Source organism: Haliaeetus leucocephalus, unplaced genomic scaffold (genome assembly GCF_000737465.1).
Source record: "Haliaeetus leucocephalus isolate CR32 unplaced genomic scaffold, Haliaeetus_leucocephalus-4.0 Scaffold351, whole genome shotgun sequence".
Classification (NCBI taxonomy): Eukaryota; Metazoa; Chordata; class Aves; order Accipitriformes; family Accipitridae; genus Haliaeetus; species Haliaeetus leucocephalus.
Window position 1 is genome coordinate 5,467,448 of NW_010972787.1, and position 15,870 is coordinate 5,483,317.

General features: G+C 40.7%; 1 protein-coding gene across 1 annotated transcript in view; it reads left to right on the forward strand.

The window, feature by feature from the left end:
• Window positions 1–15,870, forward strand: part of MTUS2 (microtubule associated tumor suppressor candidate 2) — a 196,496-nt gene that overhangs the window by 14,649 nt on the left and 165,977 nt on the right. Inside the window, exon 3 of the mRNA XM_010572701.1 lies at window positions 3,923–4,129. Within this exon, the coding sequence (XP_010571003.1) occupies window positions 3,923–4,129 (207 nt within the window). The remainder of the gene's footprint in view (window positions 1–3,922; window positions 4,130–15,870) is intronic.

A 15,870-nucleotide genomic window follows, 5' to 3' on the forward strand; every position in this document is an offset into this window, starting at 1 on the left:
CAGTGGGGATGCATAAGAAGTCTAGCTCAGACTTTTCTTAAGGCTCCCCAGACACATCTGGTTTGTGTCAATCAGTTGCTACCTCAAAAAGTTTTCATGTTTCTAGATGGGAACAGCTTGAAGTGTCATAGAAAATCACTTGTGTGCCATGCAGACAACAATACTTAATTCTATAATTAGCTTCAGGCAGTGAGATAGCTGGAAAGATTTTTTGCCAATTTTTTAAGCTTATTTTGGCAGATTTTTATTAAAATGAAAGCTGCTCATTAAAATAACTTTTGTTTTGAACTTCCAGATCTTGTTTGCTGGAGTGCTTCTATACTTCTAAGAAACAGAAAGAAAGAAAGAAAGAACATCCATCGTAAAACTTGATGATATTTAGAACAGAAAATACGTACAATAGGCTGATGTCTCATGTATTTTAATGAGAAAGAAGACACAAAATGACTTAGCTTTAAGGATTTGAATGCACCCCTAATGAGGATAATGTCCTGCCCGCAGGTCCTCGTGGTACAGAAGAGCTGGATTACAAAGAAGAGAATTGAAAAATAATTTAAGGGTAATCATGAGTTCAAGATACAAAATATTGTTAGTTCAGGGGTAATTTGAAATGAAGTCATAAACTGAAACACTCACGGAAGTGTGAGAAAACACACTGAATCCTCTGCCTGGGTCTGGGAGAATGCTTTTGAAGAAAAGATAGAGGTGTCTCGGCATTTTGTCACCAAAAACTTTCTGGTTTTAAGGAAATTCTTCTGCTTCAGTGTCACTCATGGTGCTCAGTGTGCCGCAGACTGCAGGTGCTTGGTTGCACAGCAGTGCAGAGAACGGACAGCGCAGGGACTCGGTGTGGGCATCCCTGCGGTTGAGCTGGGGACATGGGAGTCCCATGCCCACTGTACTAGGGCAAGTACATTTCAAATGCTTTTTAAATAAAACCATTTCTAACGACTCCCCCCACTGCCCCAGTGGAATTTCCCCTGTTCTGCTGCAGGAAATTTGTGATATTTATAGCTTTTTGCTGTAAAATGGAAAGATTTCTCCCTCCACCTCAATTTTCAGAGATTCTTAGGAAAAAGGAATCTCAATTCTCAGCTTACATAGTGCAGGTGGTGTTGGTGCATTTTTCAGAAACCTGTAAAACCCACAAGAGACAGTGGGTTCCCTACTGCCACTGACGTGAGTGGGTTCCTTGCTCCTGCAGCCGCTTGCCACGAGTACTCGCCTCTGCTTCAGATCTGGGGGCTACCTGGGCTTGGTCCTGTCACCGATGCAACACAGGGAGTATTTTGCACACTGTGACTGAGTTGTGTGGCTTTTATCACCCGCAGTTGCCCTTCTGTAATTAGTCCTTTAGGTAGCTGGTGAGGCTGATGTTTGGCCATGCCCAGCCACTAGCAAGCGTATGACTGTGCAGCCAGCTGGGTAAACAAGATGGTCTGACCCATCCAAAATTCTTCTGAAGTGTTTGTATCAGCATTGGTGGGGGCATGACGAGTCTGATTGTGGAAGGGAGAGAGCACAGGATCATCCTTTCATGGTAAAAATGCAGCCTTATACTGGCATAAGCCAATCTGAGTCCCACCGTGCAGCAGTTGTTAACACAAGAAGATATTGGTCCTGTCAAATAGAAAGATTCTGTCCGAAAGATGATTAGTATGTCATTTCTAGCATTTGGGACTCTTAAATTAAGCCTTTCACTGGACACTTTTTCTTGTTCCCACATGAAAATTAGTTCATGTCATTCACACTAATTGCAAGCTGTGCTGGTAGCACTGAGGGAAACGTTGAGATCAGGTTCTGTAGTGCCTTGCGGTGGAGTCATTTAGATGAGGTGTGAATGTCCCCAGCAGTGGGGAGGGAAGAAGTCTGGCTTGACGGTGCTTTGCAGATAACCATAAGCCACCTGTGATAGACCACTGTCAAAGCAATGCTGCACAAGCCTGGCAGTAAACTGATGCAAAACATCGCTGCTTATCTGGTCTCCATGCTAATGTGCCTGCACTGCTCTTCACCTGCACCTGGAGCCCACAGCTACCTCGGAGCCCATCTTCACATCGTCCAAATGAAGCCAGATTCAGGATCAGAGTCTAAAATTGCCCCTGTTGGTGCCAAAAAAGTGAACGGGGATTTTAGCAGTCTTTTATTACACACTGTGGATATTTATTATTTTCATTTGGGTTACTCTCCACGACATGTCCTCCTCCGGGCTGATAAAGGTGCTGCAGTCAGACATCCATCTCCTTGTGTCTTAATAAAGGCCTCAACTTGTGAAGAGTGGGTACAGAAAATGCGTTTTTAAGAGTCTGTAGTATATAAATTATTTTGTTTGTTGAGCAAGGAGCATTTTTTGATGTCTTTTACAGGAATGTGTTTTATAGGATAACAAAACTCTTTTTAGTTTGCTGTTACTCATATTTCTATTTCAAAAGAAAAGGCTTAGTTTTGTTAAACAAAGCGTAGTATTATTATTGTGATGAGGTACACAACTATCTTTCAAAATCCCCATAACATTTTTCTGCTCAAAGGAGTTAGTCTTGTTTTCTATAAAGTCTCCTCAAAGTGTAATGCTTCATTAAAATTAATAAGGCTGTGACCTACATAGTTTACAAAAGAATTAAATACTGTAATAATATGAAGACCATATTCTCACTGTGCAGTTAATTGCTATTTTTCCTTTATATTATGAATGTTCACTTCTTCCTTTGAAGTACGTGTCAGACTAATGCACAAATAGTGTTCACCGAATGAGAATGGGAAAAGGGTGACTTTGTGGCCTTTTCTGGCAAAATATGTTGATAGTTTTAATGCTGCCTTTTGTCCTAACCCACCGGTCCTGATAACTGGTTAAACACTCTAGCATCAGCTTTTGGAGAGCTTTATTAATTTATTTTTTTTTTTAGTATATATTTTTACTGCTCAGAATTCCACAGGGAACAGGAATCTGATATTGTCAAACCTACAGAGAAAAGCTCTGTACAAATTTTATGTACAATTGAGGTCCAGATCCACTTGGTATCCAGAAGCAAACTCTAATCTTTGGTCCTTGAAGATAATCCTGCCATATTCAGGGTCCATGAAGACAATTTGGCACATTTATGGATCTATGTTCTGGATTTGCCTAGAAGAGATTGCCTAAGCAAGAGCAGCAGAATACAGGGTAGGACACAAGCTAGAGACAGGTGACCGGTTAGTAGTTGCCGCGGGCGGACATGGTAGCCAAACTACTGTTGTTGCCTGACTTCATCTATTATAAGCCCGCTATTGGCAGTTGTCTGAGACTTGGTTGATGTCATTCACTAGGCTGATGGTTTATAGTAAGTAGAAGTCCATCAATGGAAATGGCTGGTGGTATGTTAAAAAAGTACAACTTTACAGGTCACGTCCTTGTTCCTGGGCTTGGTGCAAGAAAAGGGCATTTTCTTTCAGCAAAATTTGAAAGAAAGACTTCAAAGAAGTGTTTTCTTTGATGGAATACAAAGAAGTCCTGTGTCCTTGAAGAGGATTGTTGGTGTTCTACAATAGTTTCCAAAATTGGAGGCTATGCATAGCATGTTTGTCTCTGTGTCTGAGTTTCCTTTAATTGGCACATAACAAATGTAAAATTAGAAAGTGATACAGCATAAAAGAAGATAACATTAAAAAAAATCTTAGCAGACTTGAACTATGTTACTTTGCTGGAAGTTTGAGTTATGCCCCATGGGTCCTTGCTACATTTCACGTTTTAAAAATTATTGCCAGCTGTAATTGTTCCACAGAACTTTTAGTGGAGCAAAGTATAAGACATCACTGCAGTTTGAGCAGCCGTTAAAACTTGTATTCAGTCTTTATACTGACTTTACGTAGCTGGGTGATACAGGTAATGGTCAGTATATGCCAGTTAAGTTTATTAATAAAAATTTCTTTCTTTTCCTTCTTTCAGTTGATCTTAAGAAAGGCTCATGTTCAAGTGCTGCAAAATCAAATCTCCCCAAGCCCTGCCAGTCTGGACTTCGTCCTCCAGGTTATTCACGGTTGCCAGCAGCTAAGCTGGCTGCATTTGGTTTTGTGAGGAGCTCAAGCGTATCCTCTGTCTCCAGCAACCAGTCAAACGACAGTGCTCAGAGTGATCAAAGCAGGACAACCAACCGTAAGTCAAAAAAGTGTCCTTTCTGGAGGGCTATTAAATAGATGTATTCCAGGATTGTCCAGGCTGGAGTTTGTGTCTAATTTAGGACTAATGTAAGGTGTGCAGCACTCACTAATGTCTTCTGTGCCACTGAGCTGTAGGTTTGGTATCTTGATTTCCCAGTGTAATTTTTTAAAATATTATTGATAATAGATATATAGGTGCTGAATGTACATGGCATATAGAAGGGGCTGGTTTCCCTGTTGCAGAGAAAATCACATTAAGAGTGAACCTGAGGTATTTTTGCATTTTGTTTGTACTTAGAATATCCCTTCTTACAAGCTGAAGGAAGTAAATAATCACACTAAACTGTGTTTGGTAAGTACATTGCAGTATGCAGAAGAGTTTAGGACAAAGATTATCTAAAATGAGCAACATAGTCTTTCTCATCTGCTTTTCTTCTGCCTCTTAATATGTAGTGTAATAAACTGCATGTAAACTAATCATAGTTTAGAAAATTTATCAAATAATGCCAGTAATATGAAAGGGATCAGAACTGATCTCGTAGCTCTTATCTCATCTACCAGACTTGGAAGGATCTTGTGGCTGAAATGTCATTTCAAATCCTATTTTCTGTAAAGACCATTAATTTTATTAAATACAAAATAATACCCACTGGATTGTGTGGTCCTTGGGAAGTGCGTGCATGCCCTGGGCTCGGAGCGGAAAGGGGGATTGAGGGATTTTCATGCCCATTCTTCTTTGAAGACTGGATTGAGCCTGAACTGTGTCAATATCAAAGCAAGCGGTATCAGCCCTGGAGGGGTGCAGACGGGGCGGACCAAGTGATATGAAGCACCAGAGGAGACAAGATGCTGCAGGCTGCTAAATCTTTAGAAGAAGCATTAGTAATCTTGGACCTAGAGAGTTACATCGGACTCTTCATTCGTCTTAAAAGAAGTTGATTTCATTTATATATTCTGGTGTATTTTTATATTATATTTGTACATTAAGCCCATAAAAACTGAAACTATATTCCAGTCACTGGAAGGATGTGGAACTATTTGGCGCATACATTTTGTTCCAGCTCACTTAGTTGAAGATGGTAACCCTCTTTAATGTTGCGATTAGGATGTTGTGACCAACTTGTGCATGTTGCAAGAATGTTTCTGACGGTTATGAAAATTACCCAGGGGAAGTGTTCTGCTTGTACAAATTCATGTAGAGATGAGCTCAGCCTGTCACCTGATGAAAAATAGGACCCATCAGTTCTGCTCTTGCTGACAAGTTAGATAGCTCATCTAAGCAGTTGTCTAGGTTCCCTCTACCTCCGTGGGAGAGCAAGAGAATGAGCCCCTCCTGAGGGTCATCTCTCTGATGTGGTTCCTGTGAACAGCTGTCCAGCCCAGAAGTCTTTTATTTGTCTTTAATTCCAAATGGATAATGCTTCCTCCTGGACCAGGGTGAGGGAAGAAGAAGATGTGTTGCCAAGCAGGTGAAGGCACTCCCTGTGTTTAGGGTGTCAGCCCTTGGGTAAGTCATCACACGAGAAGACACCTAACATCACCTGCTTTCTGTGGATTAAGGCAACACAACTCCCGTTCATCACTCCTGATAGGGCAGATAGGTAGGAAGAAAAAATTGTTTCCTTCCTGTTGAATTATTAACTTTCATAGAAATGTTATCAGTGTGAAAATGGATCATCTTTTTCTATTTATAGTCTTATGTGCCAGCAAGAGTTAAATAAGTTGCCCAACACCCAGGGAGCACAAATTAGTTGCTTTCCATTCTACCGCAGCTTATTTAACACAGATCAGCAGTGCACTTCAACATGCGCAGAAAGTAACCCCAAGAGTGGATGTAGGGGAGAACTATTGGCTCAGGAATCTTAGCATGACATATTATTTCTTCCCTTCGCTGTCTGCTGGAAGATGGTTTTATTTAAATTAAATAAATAGCTGATTCTGTAGTTACTACCTGAGATCTTATCTTTGACTACATCAGGCTTCCTAGAGGGCAGGGTAAAGTTTTACTGTTAATTTCCTAGCTCAGTAGGGTAGAAAATGCAAAATGATCTAGCTTTAGAAATCTTTAAACATATATGATAACACAATTTCCTATTTAAGCAGCATCTCTGCATGTCAGGGAGACAGAAGTAATTGAAAACATCTTACAAGTGTGCATATATTATAAATAGAGGGGCTGCTACTGTTGTAAACGGAGGGGCTCACCTCAAGATCTTGTATCTGCCGTAAAAAAAATCATGATGTATTGTAAGTTGCTAAAAAGCAGATGACTGTGGCTGGGTGACAGGAAAACACGGGTTTATTTTAGGGGCAGAGTGTTTTAGAGGAAATGGTGATTCTTGAAGGGGTCATAGTGAGATCCTGTTCTTGCTTTTCTCTCCCCTGCCAGATGTCTGAGGGTGCTAGCTCTTCCCAAACCCCTGATGGTTACATTTCTTTTCAGAAATCCCAAGTGTCTCATTTTGGCATACTAATACTCATTAAAGACTGTCTAGAGAGTAAAACCCCACTTGTTTAGAGTAAGGAGACGTGATGTTTGTGTTGCAGGGAAGTTTGTTAATGGAGCTGCGATGTGGCAGCTTTGTTCTCCACCAGATTTCTCCCCTTACCGTGACCTCTCTGAAAGCAGTGAGCCTGGATGTGCACCGAGCCTGTGCTACGCTCCTCGGCTGACTTTCTGGCAATAGCTCACATATTCTGATCAACTCAATTAAATGGATTTGCAGCGGTGGGGCCGTGCTCTTTTCCCATGGTAGGGACAGGGCAGGCTGTGCAGCACTTGCCTGCTAGTCCTCTGGTCTTTCCTGGAGTCCCATCCCTGGAGTGTGGGTATAAGCCAGGCTGCTGTTCGCCGATAACACACCAACTGCGACAGCCTTGCCATCAGCTGCTAATCAGGATCAGTCGTAACGGGGCTCTGCTCCTATGGGGCCCAGCCCAATTGTCTGCTGAGGCTGGAGGGACAGCTCTGACATCCCAACCGCTCGGCATCTCGCCACCTTCTGTGGCAGGGAACTGACCAGCAAGCCAGGGTCACTAGTCTGTTTTGGCCATTTAAAATCCACTCTTTGGTGCTTATGTGTAACTTGCACAGTGGAGCTAGGGTGAAGCTCATTCACGATTACAGTGGCATGTAAGGCAGCTTCTCACCTTGCCGAAGGAGGTGGGATGCAGAAGCCAAAGACCATTCCTTTTTGGAGCTGGGTCCTAGGATAGATCAGGGGAGCTCACCACGGCTCACCACTGGCTGTCCTGTCACGTTCAAAATAAAATGGTTAAAACGGTTCAGGGTGAGCTCTTTGTTCGATATGGTGAACAAGGGCATTTGTGTTTGAATAAAACAACTCAGAGAAGCATAGGCAGTGAGAGCTTGCTGTACCAATGGAGGGGGTCCATCCTTTGTTGCTACTAATGGTCCTCTCCCGAGCGTGCAGCTCTGCCTGCCGCTTCCACACCTCCCATCCCAAGGCTTCCCACATCAGAGCAGCTCTATACCACAGTACAGCAAGGCCCACGTAAGGTCTTCTGCTGGGGCAAAGCCACGCAGCCTGGCACCTGTGGGACAGCTGGGAAACCCCAGGCTGAGGGTCAGCTCCAGGTCCTGCTATCAGCCCTCCTCAAATTTGTTCCGTGCCACTGATAGGTTTTTCCAGTAATATTTTTGTTCAAGATGACCTGAAAAGTTCAAGTTTACCCTCAGCTCTGGCCTACTGGTTTTGAGGTTTAAAAATGCATAATATTCTAAACCAATGTTCTTTATTTAGGCAGAGGGGTTTTTTGTATGTCAGGAAACTAGTCGAGTTTGTTTACACTCTGAATTGGCTAGAATTGAAAAATTCAGATACTTCAGTCTAAGAGGAACATGAGTTTTCTCTGCTAAATATGAGAAAAAGTGAATGACTAGCAAAGTCATGTTAAGGTTGAAACCAGTATGATTTGGAGTAGAATTAAACAATTGTGTAAACATAAAGGAAAGACTCCTAAATAGCTAACTTACAACAAAATACCTAACTTCGTGTATTTTCCCTTGAAATTTTAAATACAGTATATTGAAGCTTCACCTGTTTCTGCCCCAAATAAAATTTGCCTAAGAGGTTCACGTCGTACACCAAAGGCCCACAGTTGTGGGATGTGGTTCCCAATATTATCTTGTGATTCTGCAGTGCAGTAATACAATGCCCAGGCTGTAGTTTCTGTTTTACTAGTTTGAGGTCTTAGAGTTCTCTCGCTTGTATCTACATTTCTACTGATCATCTGAATATCCTGCTCACGTAATTAGTTTTATGTACTTCCTCAGAATAGACTCTAACGTGCTGTAAGTACCACATGGGAAACAGTTCATTAAGCACCATGAAACAGTTTGATGTGTGGAGGATTAGAAGAAGGACGGATTGTTTAGAATGAGTTGAGGTATGGTAACTGCTATGAGTTTAGGAAATGAAAGAATGTAGGTATAATATCAGGAAATACTTCATAGTCATAAGGTCTACTAGTCTGTTAAATAATCTTCCAACTCAAGTGATGAAATCCCTGTTGCTTAAGATTCTTAAAATAGAATAATAGCATGGCGTTAGAGGCAATTCTTCTCCAGCGAGGTGCTAGACTAAAAGACATTATGCTATTCAATATCTACCCACAGCTCTGAAGCAATTGCTTTTCAGACTGAGCAAGGAAATGGTGAAGAATATTTTGAAACTTGTTTTAATATCTCATGACAGCTATTGTTTTGTTTAAAATTATAGAAGCATGAAACTGCATGTGTTATGTAAACTTGCATGATCCCCTCTCCAATGTATAGATTTCATGCTGGTTTTTGACCTTGCGTTGCCTGGACTTGCTAAATGCTGAATTTCCATTCTAATAAGCAAAGATGTCAAAGTGTCAGATTCAGGTGAGCAGAGAAATGGGGAAATTAAAGTGAGCACAGAAGCCTTGAATACATGGCTAATTGCCTCCAAAAAAGGTAGAACATTCAAAATTGTCACATGATGGACAGATATACCAATTGTTCTTAAATACATAAGTGTGTAAATGCAAAGATTTTCCTATATGAAAATACATTCCAATCATATTTCTATGACTGATTTTCTATTCATTTTTCTACATGACAAATTCAAAATTTTTTTCCCTTCTGATCTTACTCTGATATTAATATTTTGATGGAAGAATCACTTTATGCCATCACTTCGCTCTGAATAGGACTAAAATAGAACAGTATCGAGTTAGGATTTTCAGCTTTGTGGGGTGAAGCATCTGGAAAAGTGCAGTATGTCAGCCAGGGAGAGCAAGGGATGAAAAGACATTTTAGCTGCCTTCCAGACTCTCAGCATTTACTTTTCATACTCTAGTTGTTACAACTGAGAAAAAAAAACATTCAAAGAATGACTTGGAGGTGTAGGCACAGCAGTTTCTCTCTGTTTGCAGAGATTGAAACAACAGTGCTGAAGTATAACTTGTCCATTAATTTCACTGGGGTTTAGATACAGTGCTTGTGATAGTATTTTAAATGTGATAATATTTTAATAGCTTAGATAATGTCTTTACACTGTTACCTCTTCCCCTGCCCATTGGAGCACACAGAAGAGGGAAGCAGTACCACACTGGGAGGGTCTGTACCACTCCCTGCAATGAATAAGTAAAGGAAGGAAGATCAAGCTGGTTTGGAAATGAGGAACTACTTTTATATGAAGATGCCAACCTGAAACATTTGGAGGGGTTGCAAATTTACTGAGCTGAAGTTTGTCAAAACTGAAAAAAATCCATGAAACTTTCATTTCTGCAAAGCCCACCTTTTATAACCAAAGAACAGTTGAAATAATTTTGCCAGCTCCACTTCAACAGAGAACTTAATCATCATGTTTGTTATTGTTGTGAAATGCCATATCAAATCTGCGTTTTTAGTTGTAGAAGGCTGGTCTGGGAGATTCTGTGTCTAAATTGTGCTAAAATTGTCCTGGCTCAGACCTGGCAGCTTCAGTTCCAGTTTTTGGCACTTATTTCTGTCTGGCTTTTTAAAAGTGACTTAAATTATCCACCTCACTTTCCCATCTGTAAAATGGGGTGGGAGAGTACAAATGTTTGCACAGGTATTGGGTAATGGGGCGACAAGGAAGAAATGCATAGTGACAAATCCTCTTTCCTGGCCCATTTCCACACAGGATTATTTGACTGATTACGAGCGCCTAATTTAGTCACCATGACTCTTAGTGTTTAATCTGCAGAGGGTAAAAAGCAGTTCAAACCACTGGCACACCAGGCTGCCAGACACCAGGTTCACTGGAGAAGGTAGTGCATCGCCCCACAATTAGATTATTCCCATCACAGGCACCCAAACTATCCCTCTCCTTTGACTCTGCGGGGAGATGATTCAGTGATCAGTCTCATGAACGTAGCTACTGTGGCAGCCTGCTTAGGTACCTCTATACTGGGCTGTTTCATCAGCCCCTTCTTTATTTTAAAGATGTCCTGTGGCTGGTTTTATTCTGCCTTGGTCAATAGGAGAGCATGACTAGTTTTTTTATTGCAGTAGAATGGACCTCATTCATTTTTTAGAGGGATACAGAGAAATCAGTGAAGCCATTTCTAAAATAACTATTCTTTTCAGTCTTTAAATCACATTTTCTAAAGCAATTAGTCTTCAGGGAGCCTGAAGGGGATCCGTCTGATAGGGATTTGAGGGGCAACATGAGGCTGGTCCCCTCTGCAGCCTGGGTTGGAAGAGAGCTGCTGGTGAAGTGTGACTTTTAAAGTCTGGGGAAAAGCCACGGTCAGTCCGGAGCCTGTAACAGGGGCAAGCACAGCACATGTCTTTCTGGGGATGCACAGCACTCAGAACAGTAGCATTTAAAATGGCCTTTTGAAAATATGAAGGCAAGCAGCAACTGGAACATATCTGTCACATCCAAATTAAAACCCGTCTGAAGACCAGAAAATTCACTATAAATTGTCTCCGTTTCATACTGTAATCTTCCTATTCTATCTGATGAGAGGGAAATACTCGTTTAGAAGTGAACCCTGTGGGCATTCATTGAAATGGATTAATCTCTTAATTTAGCCCAAAGAAAAATTAAGAAATAAAGCTTTGAAGAAGTGAGAGCTCTTCCGTTTCTCTTCTTCTTCTTTTATTTGTTTTCTTTTTAAAAACTTTTTTCTTCCTTTTTTTTTCTTTTTTTTTTCTTTCTCCATTCTGGACTAATCTGCCTTCTAATGAAATTGCAGTTAAAATCTTCATAGTCTCCCACTAATGAAGTATGACCTTGCAGGACTTCTGCTGCTCCTGCAGCAGATGCTTCCTCTTCAGCATATCCCTCTCATGCATTTCATTACAGTTTTTAAATCAGTATTTAGAAAGGGTTAATTCTGATGTCTAACTATGGGGCCCATCACTGGGGTATTTCATTGACTTCATCCACAGGTTTTGTGCTTTCGGAAATTCAAGCTTTTGGAAATCTAGATGCATTCAAATCCATAAAGATCCATCTCCAAAAAGCACCACATATTCTGCATTTTGTATTGTCTGTGAGGTTGGAGCTGGTAAGCACAGTGAGGGACTCCAGCTTTAAAATCCATGAGTCAAACAGGTGCCCAATTGAACCAATTACTGTCAATGACAAAAATCATTACAGACTCTATGACAATAGGCTTTTTCCAAAGAGAGTTTTTCCCAAAACTAAGCATTAATTAAAAGATATAAGATATTTGATATGGCAGTTATGAGCCAATTTTGAGTTACAGCAAGACAAAGAAATACCTATGTCACAGTTTTGAATTATGGAAACTTTGAAAGGATTTTTGAAATTATATTTTCCCTTGTGTAATTTCTGCTTAGGGTCAGTGAGGCTGTTAGCTTTTTTTCCTAAACAAGAGGCAAATAACCTTGAGGTTCAGTGTTTCTTTGATCTCTTTCAAGAATGACAAAATTAAAAAAGTGAGTCTGAGATGATCTCATTGCAATCATATTATTAATAGCTGTTGTCAAAGGTGAAATATTATGAATTTGTTAAGCACACAGTTCAATCCACTGTGTGCCTTACTAGCAATAAACAGGACTAAAGTTATAAATACTGTAAATACTACCGGCAAATCGCATTTAGACCAAAAGGTTTCAGAGAACAGAGCTGGCCTCTTTACAATACATGAAAAATCAATTAACAAAATGTTATGCCCTTGCAAAATGAAGTGTGGATAATGAACACAAATAAATGGGGATTTGAAAAAAGCCTGTATACTTGTCCCTTTTGGGGAGGGAGAGTGACTGATTAGTTTAGGAGAACCATGGTGGATTAGTGCAGGTATGTATTAAGAGTGGAGCAAAGGAAGACAAACTTCAAAGAAGTTTCTAATCTTTGATCCCATTATGAATCCTGTAGAAGACTCGTGAATTCTAATTTAGTAGCAAGAGAAGTGTTACAGCCAAAAGAGTGCGGTGCTATTTATAGAGGAAAAACTTTTCCCATGTAGAGGTTGGGCTGGAATCTCACCCATGACATTTTTTCCATCACACTAATCTAGTCCAAACAGGTTAAAATTGAGGTCATTTATGTAAGTCTTCCAGGTGCTCTTGAGAGTATCTGCAATAAAAAGAAGAAAGAGCATCTTTTGAGGCTTTCAGTATTGCCACAAGTCTGTTAGTTGTGATACAAGAACTTGAAAATTGCAGCTTAAACAGCCTTTCCTTCCAGCTTGCTGCTTGACAGTCTCTAGAGACCTGGGCAAGATTAGATGAGGCTGTAAACAGCTCAAAATGTTGTGCTTCTTTGTCTTGTGACAGGTGCGAGACCATAGGCTTTCAATTTGGGATTTCCAAAGTTAATTTAAAAGCTGGAAGAAAGCTAACTGAGGTCTGAAATAAGTAAACCAGCAGTGGCAGAAAAATGACAAACTGAGACCCTCCAACCAAGAACACTAAGCTGAATAAAATGGAAACAGTTGCAGAATATTTTCCTCCCGGGCGGGACTTATCACAAACTGTAGGCTACTGGCACACTACACATCAGTGATACCACCATCAGCGGCTAGCAAATGTTCAGTCCCTTGGACATGAGCCTGAGAAATGGTAGGATGCTTCCCATGTGCCAGCTTTAAGGGTCCACTTGTGGGGCTGGTGTGGTTGGAGGAGAAAGCTGCTGTTGTTCGGTTTGAACTGTGATTTGCAAAAAAAGCTTTGACTGTTCCTTATGGCAAGGAGTCAATTAAGCTGGGGTACATGGTGTAAATCTTTGATTTATGCTGTTCCCAACTTCACGGACTGCCAATATGGTTTCATGCAGTATAAGTTACCATCACCATATCCATAGAAGGCTACACAATCAGGAATACTTATGCAGAAATGTGAGCATTTAGGATGAGAGAATAAAGTGCTCTTATTCACAGATGCGAACGGGACCTTGCCAGAATAGCTGGCAGCGTTCCCATGTGAACCTCGACATCTGATTGTGCGTTGGTGAGGTCCATCTCAGAATGGAGCACATCTCTTGCTGTGTGCAGATTCACCAAGCGGTCAGAAGGTTACTGTGTTATGTTAGTGCACACCATCTGAATTGGGCTGTTAGGTGTTGTACCGTATGTGTTTCTATATAAAAAGGTAGACGTTGCTAACCAGAATGCAATGGAGATGATGCCGATGCTGGCCAGCTGGGGGACCGATGCCAGGAGCAACCACCAGCAATGCTAACTCTGCACAGTGGACCTTGATGACACAAAACGAGCCCAGATCAGTTAGTTCTTGCATGTCATGAACCTTTCTCCAGCTGAACGTGACATCAGTCATCTCTTTTTGTTTTCTTATTTAAAGCAATCTTCTCAAAGAAGACAAATTCCATGATATTCCTTAATTAAACTGCTACAAAGAAAGAAAATAGCTTCTAATTGGCAAAAAAACAATTGGGAGACACCCTTCTACCTCACCACTGAAAGTAGAGAAGGAATACAGTAAGCGAAGGAATGAGTTGTTTTCTACCACTGCTTTGCATCTCAAAAATAGGGTACATTTCAGGTGCCATGATAGCTTAATATTTATATTTGGTCAGTTGTTAACTTCCTTTCTATCACACGTTACAGTTATACTGTCTTCCTGCCAACCATTCCTGGAAAGGTATGTACAACCTCCAGAGAAAACTAAGCAAAACTGAGTGAGGAATGACATGTTTTGAATAAAATGGCATATCTTGATCAAAACATCTCATGACCAAACCTGGGAAACCCTTGTATCCCCTTCTCTTGCTGCTAAACTGTGTGGATTAGGGTGGGCCAGAGCTCAGTCTGTGTCCTGAAGTGCGTGGTATGACTTTCTTGGGTTAGATGAAAGAATTAAAAATGCATCACTTTTAACCAGTATTTTTCTCCTAAAAAAAAGTTTATGTAATTTATTTGGCACTTTTTATAAACTCTTCTGCTCACTTCTTACTGCACAGTACGAGATGATCTAGGAATTAATATTACTTTCGTAATCTGAGGAACGGGGATTTCCCAATGAACATTATTACAATACTTTTATTTAAACTGAAGGCCTATTTTTAGATGCTTGGATGTGTCCTGGGATAAAATGTTCCTTCTCTGACATGTTCTAATGTTGACTAAATGTATTATGTACTGCATATAGGTATCTAAGGAATTTTAATTGTCTCAGAGGTACACAATAGCTTTTTAGAATTAGGATATTTATCACTTGTCACAGCTTGTAAATTTAGATACAGAACAGGCCTGTACACTGTCAAGCTGTGTGGGAAAGTAAGAAGAATAAGAGGTAGCGTCATGGTCTCTGTATGCCTTCCAAACACATTAATAGTTAGTATGTTCTAAAAATGTCTAAGATGTAGTTTAAAAAAGCTTAAACCTGAAAGTAAGATGCATGAAAATGTAAAAGAAAAAAGCTGATGCTAAGAAACTCTCTCTTATGCGCACAAGTCAGTCCTGCTCCTTTGGCACAGTGGTAGTTGCTCTAAGAAACGTACTGAATTATGCATGGCTTACCAGTGATCCTGCACTGGAGCTCGGTTGTGATGGTGGGAAGCTTTGGGGAATGTGTGCACTCCTGAACTGTCATCTACCTGTTGTGCGAATCAAAAGTATCTGCAGATAAAAAATTCAGATTAATTGAACAAAGCCCCCGAGCAGCTCGCTAAGAGATATAAGCTTGCTATCAGTCACAGTCGGAAGATTAAACTATGGACCGTCAGGCTGAACAATTTGCAGCTAGGATTAATTTGGTATTCCCCACTTTAGGGCATGCGAGCTATTGTGTTAAAAGACCTAGTAAAACTAGTCTAAAACTTCAAAGGTTCATACCTTTTAAAATAGACTGGCTTTTTCAAGGAGCCCACAGTTTTGTAACCATGTCATTTTTTTTAGTTTTTTTTTTTTTTAAATAGGTTTGGGTAGGTGGCAAACTTTTCACTAGCTGTCGTAAACTGTTTTCTGCCTGTAGCTGGGGGCTGTGGGAAGTGCTCCTTCACCGCTGTCTGGGCAGAGGTGAAGCAAAGCAACAAGGTCATGCCCAGCCCTGGTGTGGGTGAGGACAAAACGTCGCAGGTCTTTGGCCCATAGGAGGACAATTTTCTCTAGCAGCTTGACATGACAGAAGCCGTGCGGTAATAGAGGGTGAATGCCTCTCGTTTGTATTTACACACTTCTGATTTGGGCAATAGAGATTTAATCACTATTGATGGAAGTGCTGGTTTCCTAACTACTGTTATTGTGTCCACGTGAGAAATATATCAGAAGAATGATTAGGCACTA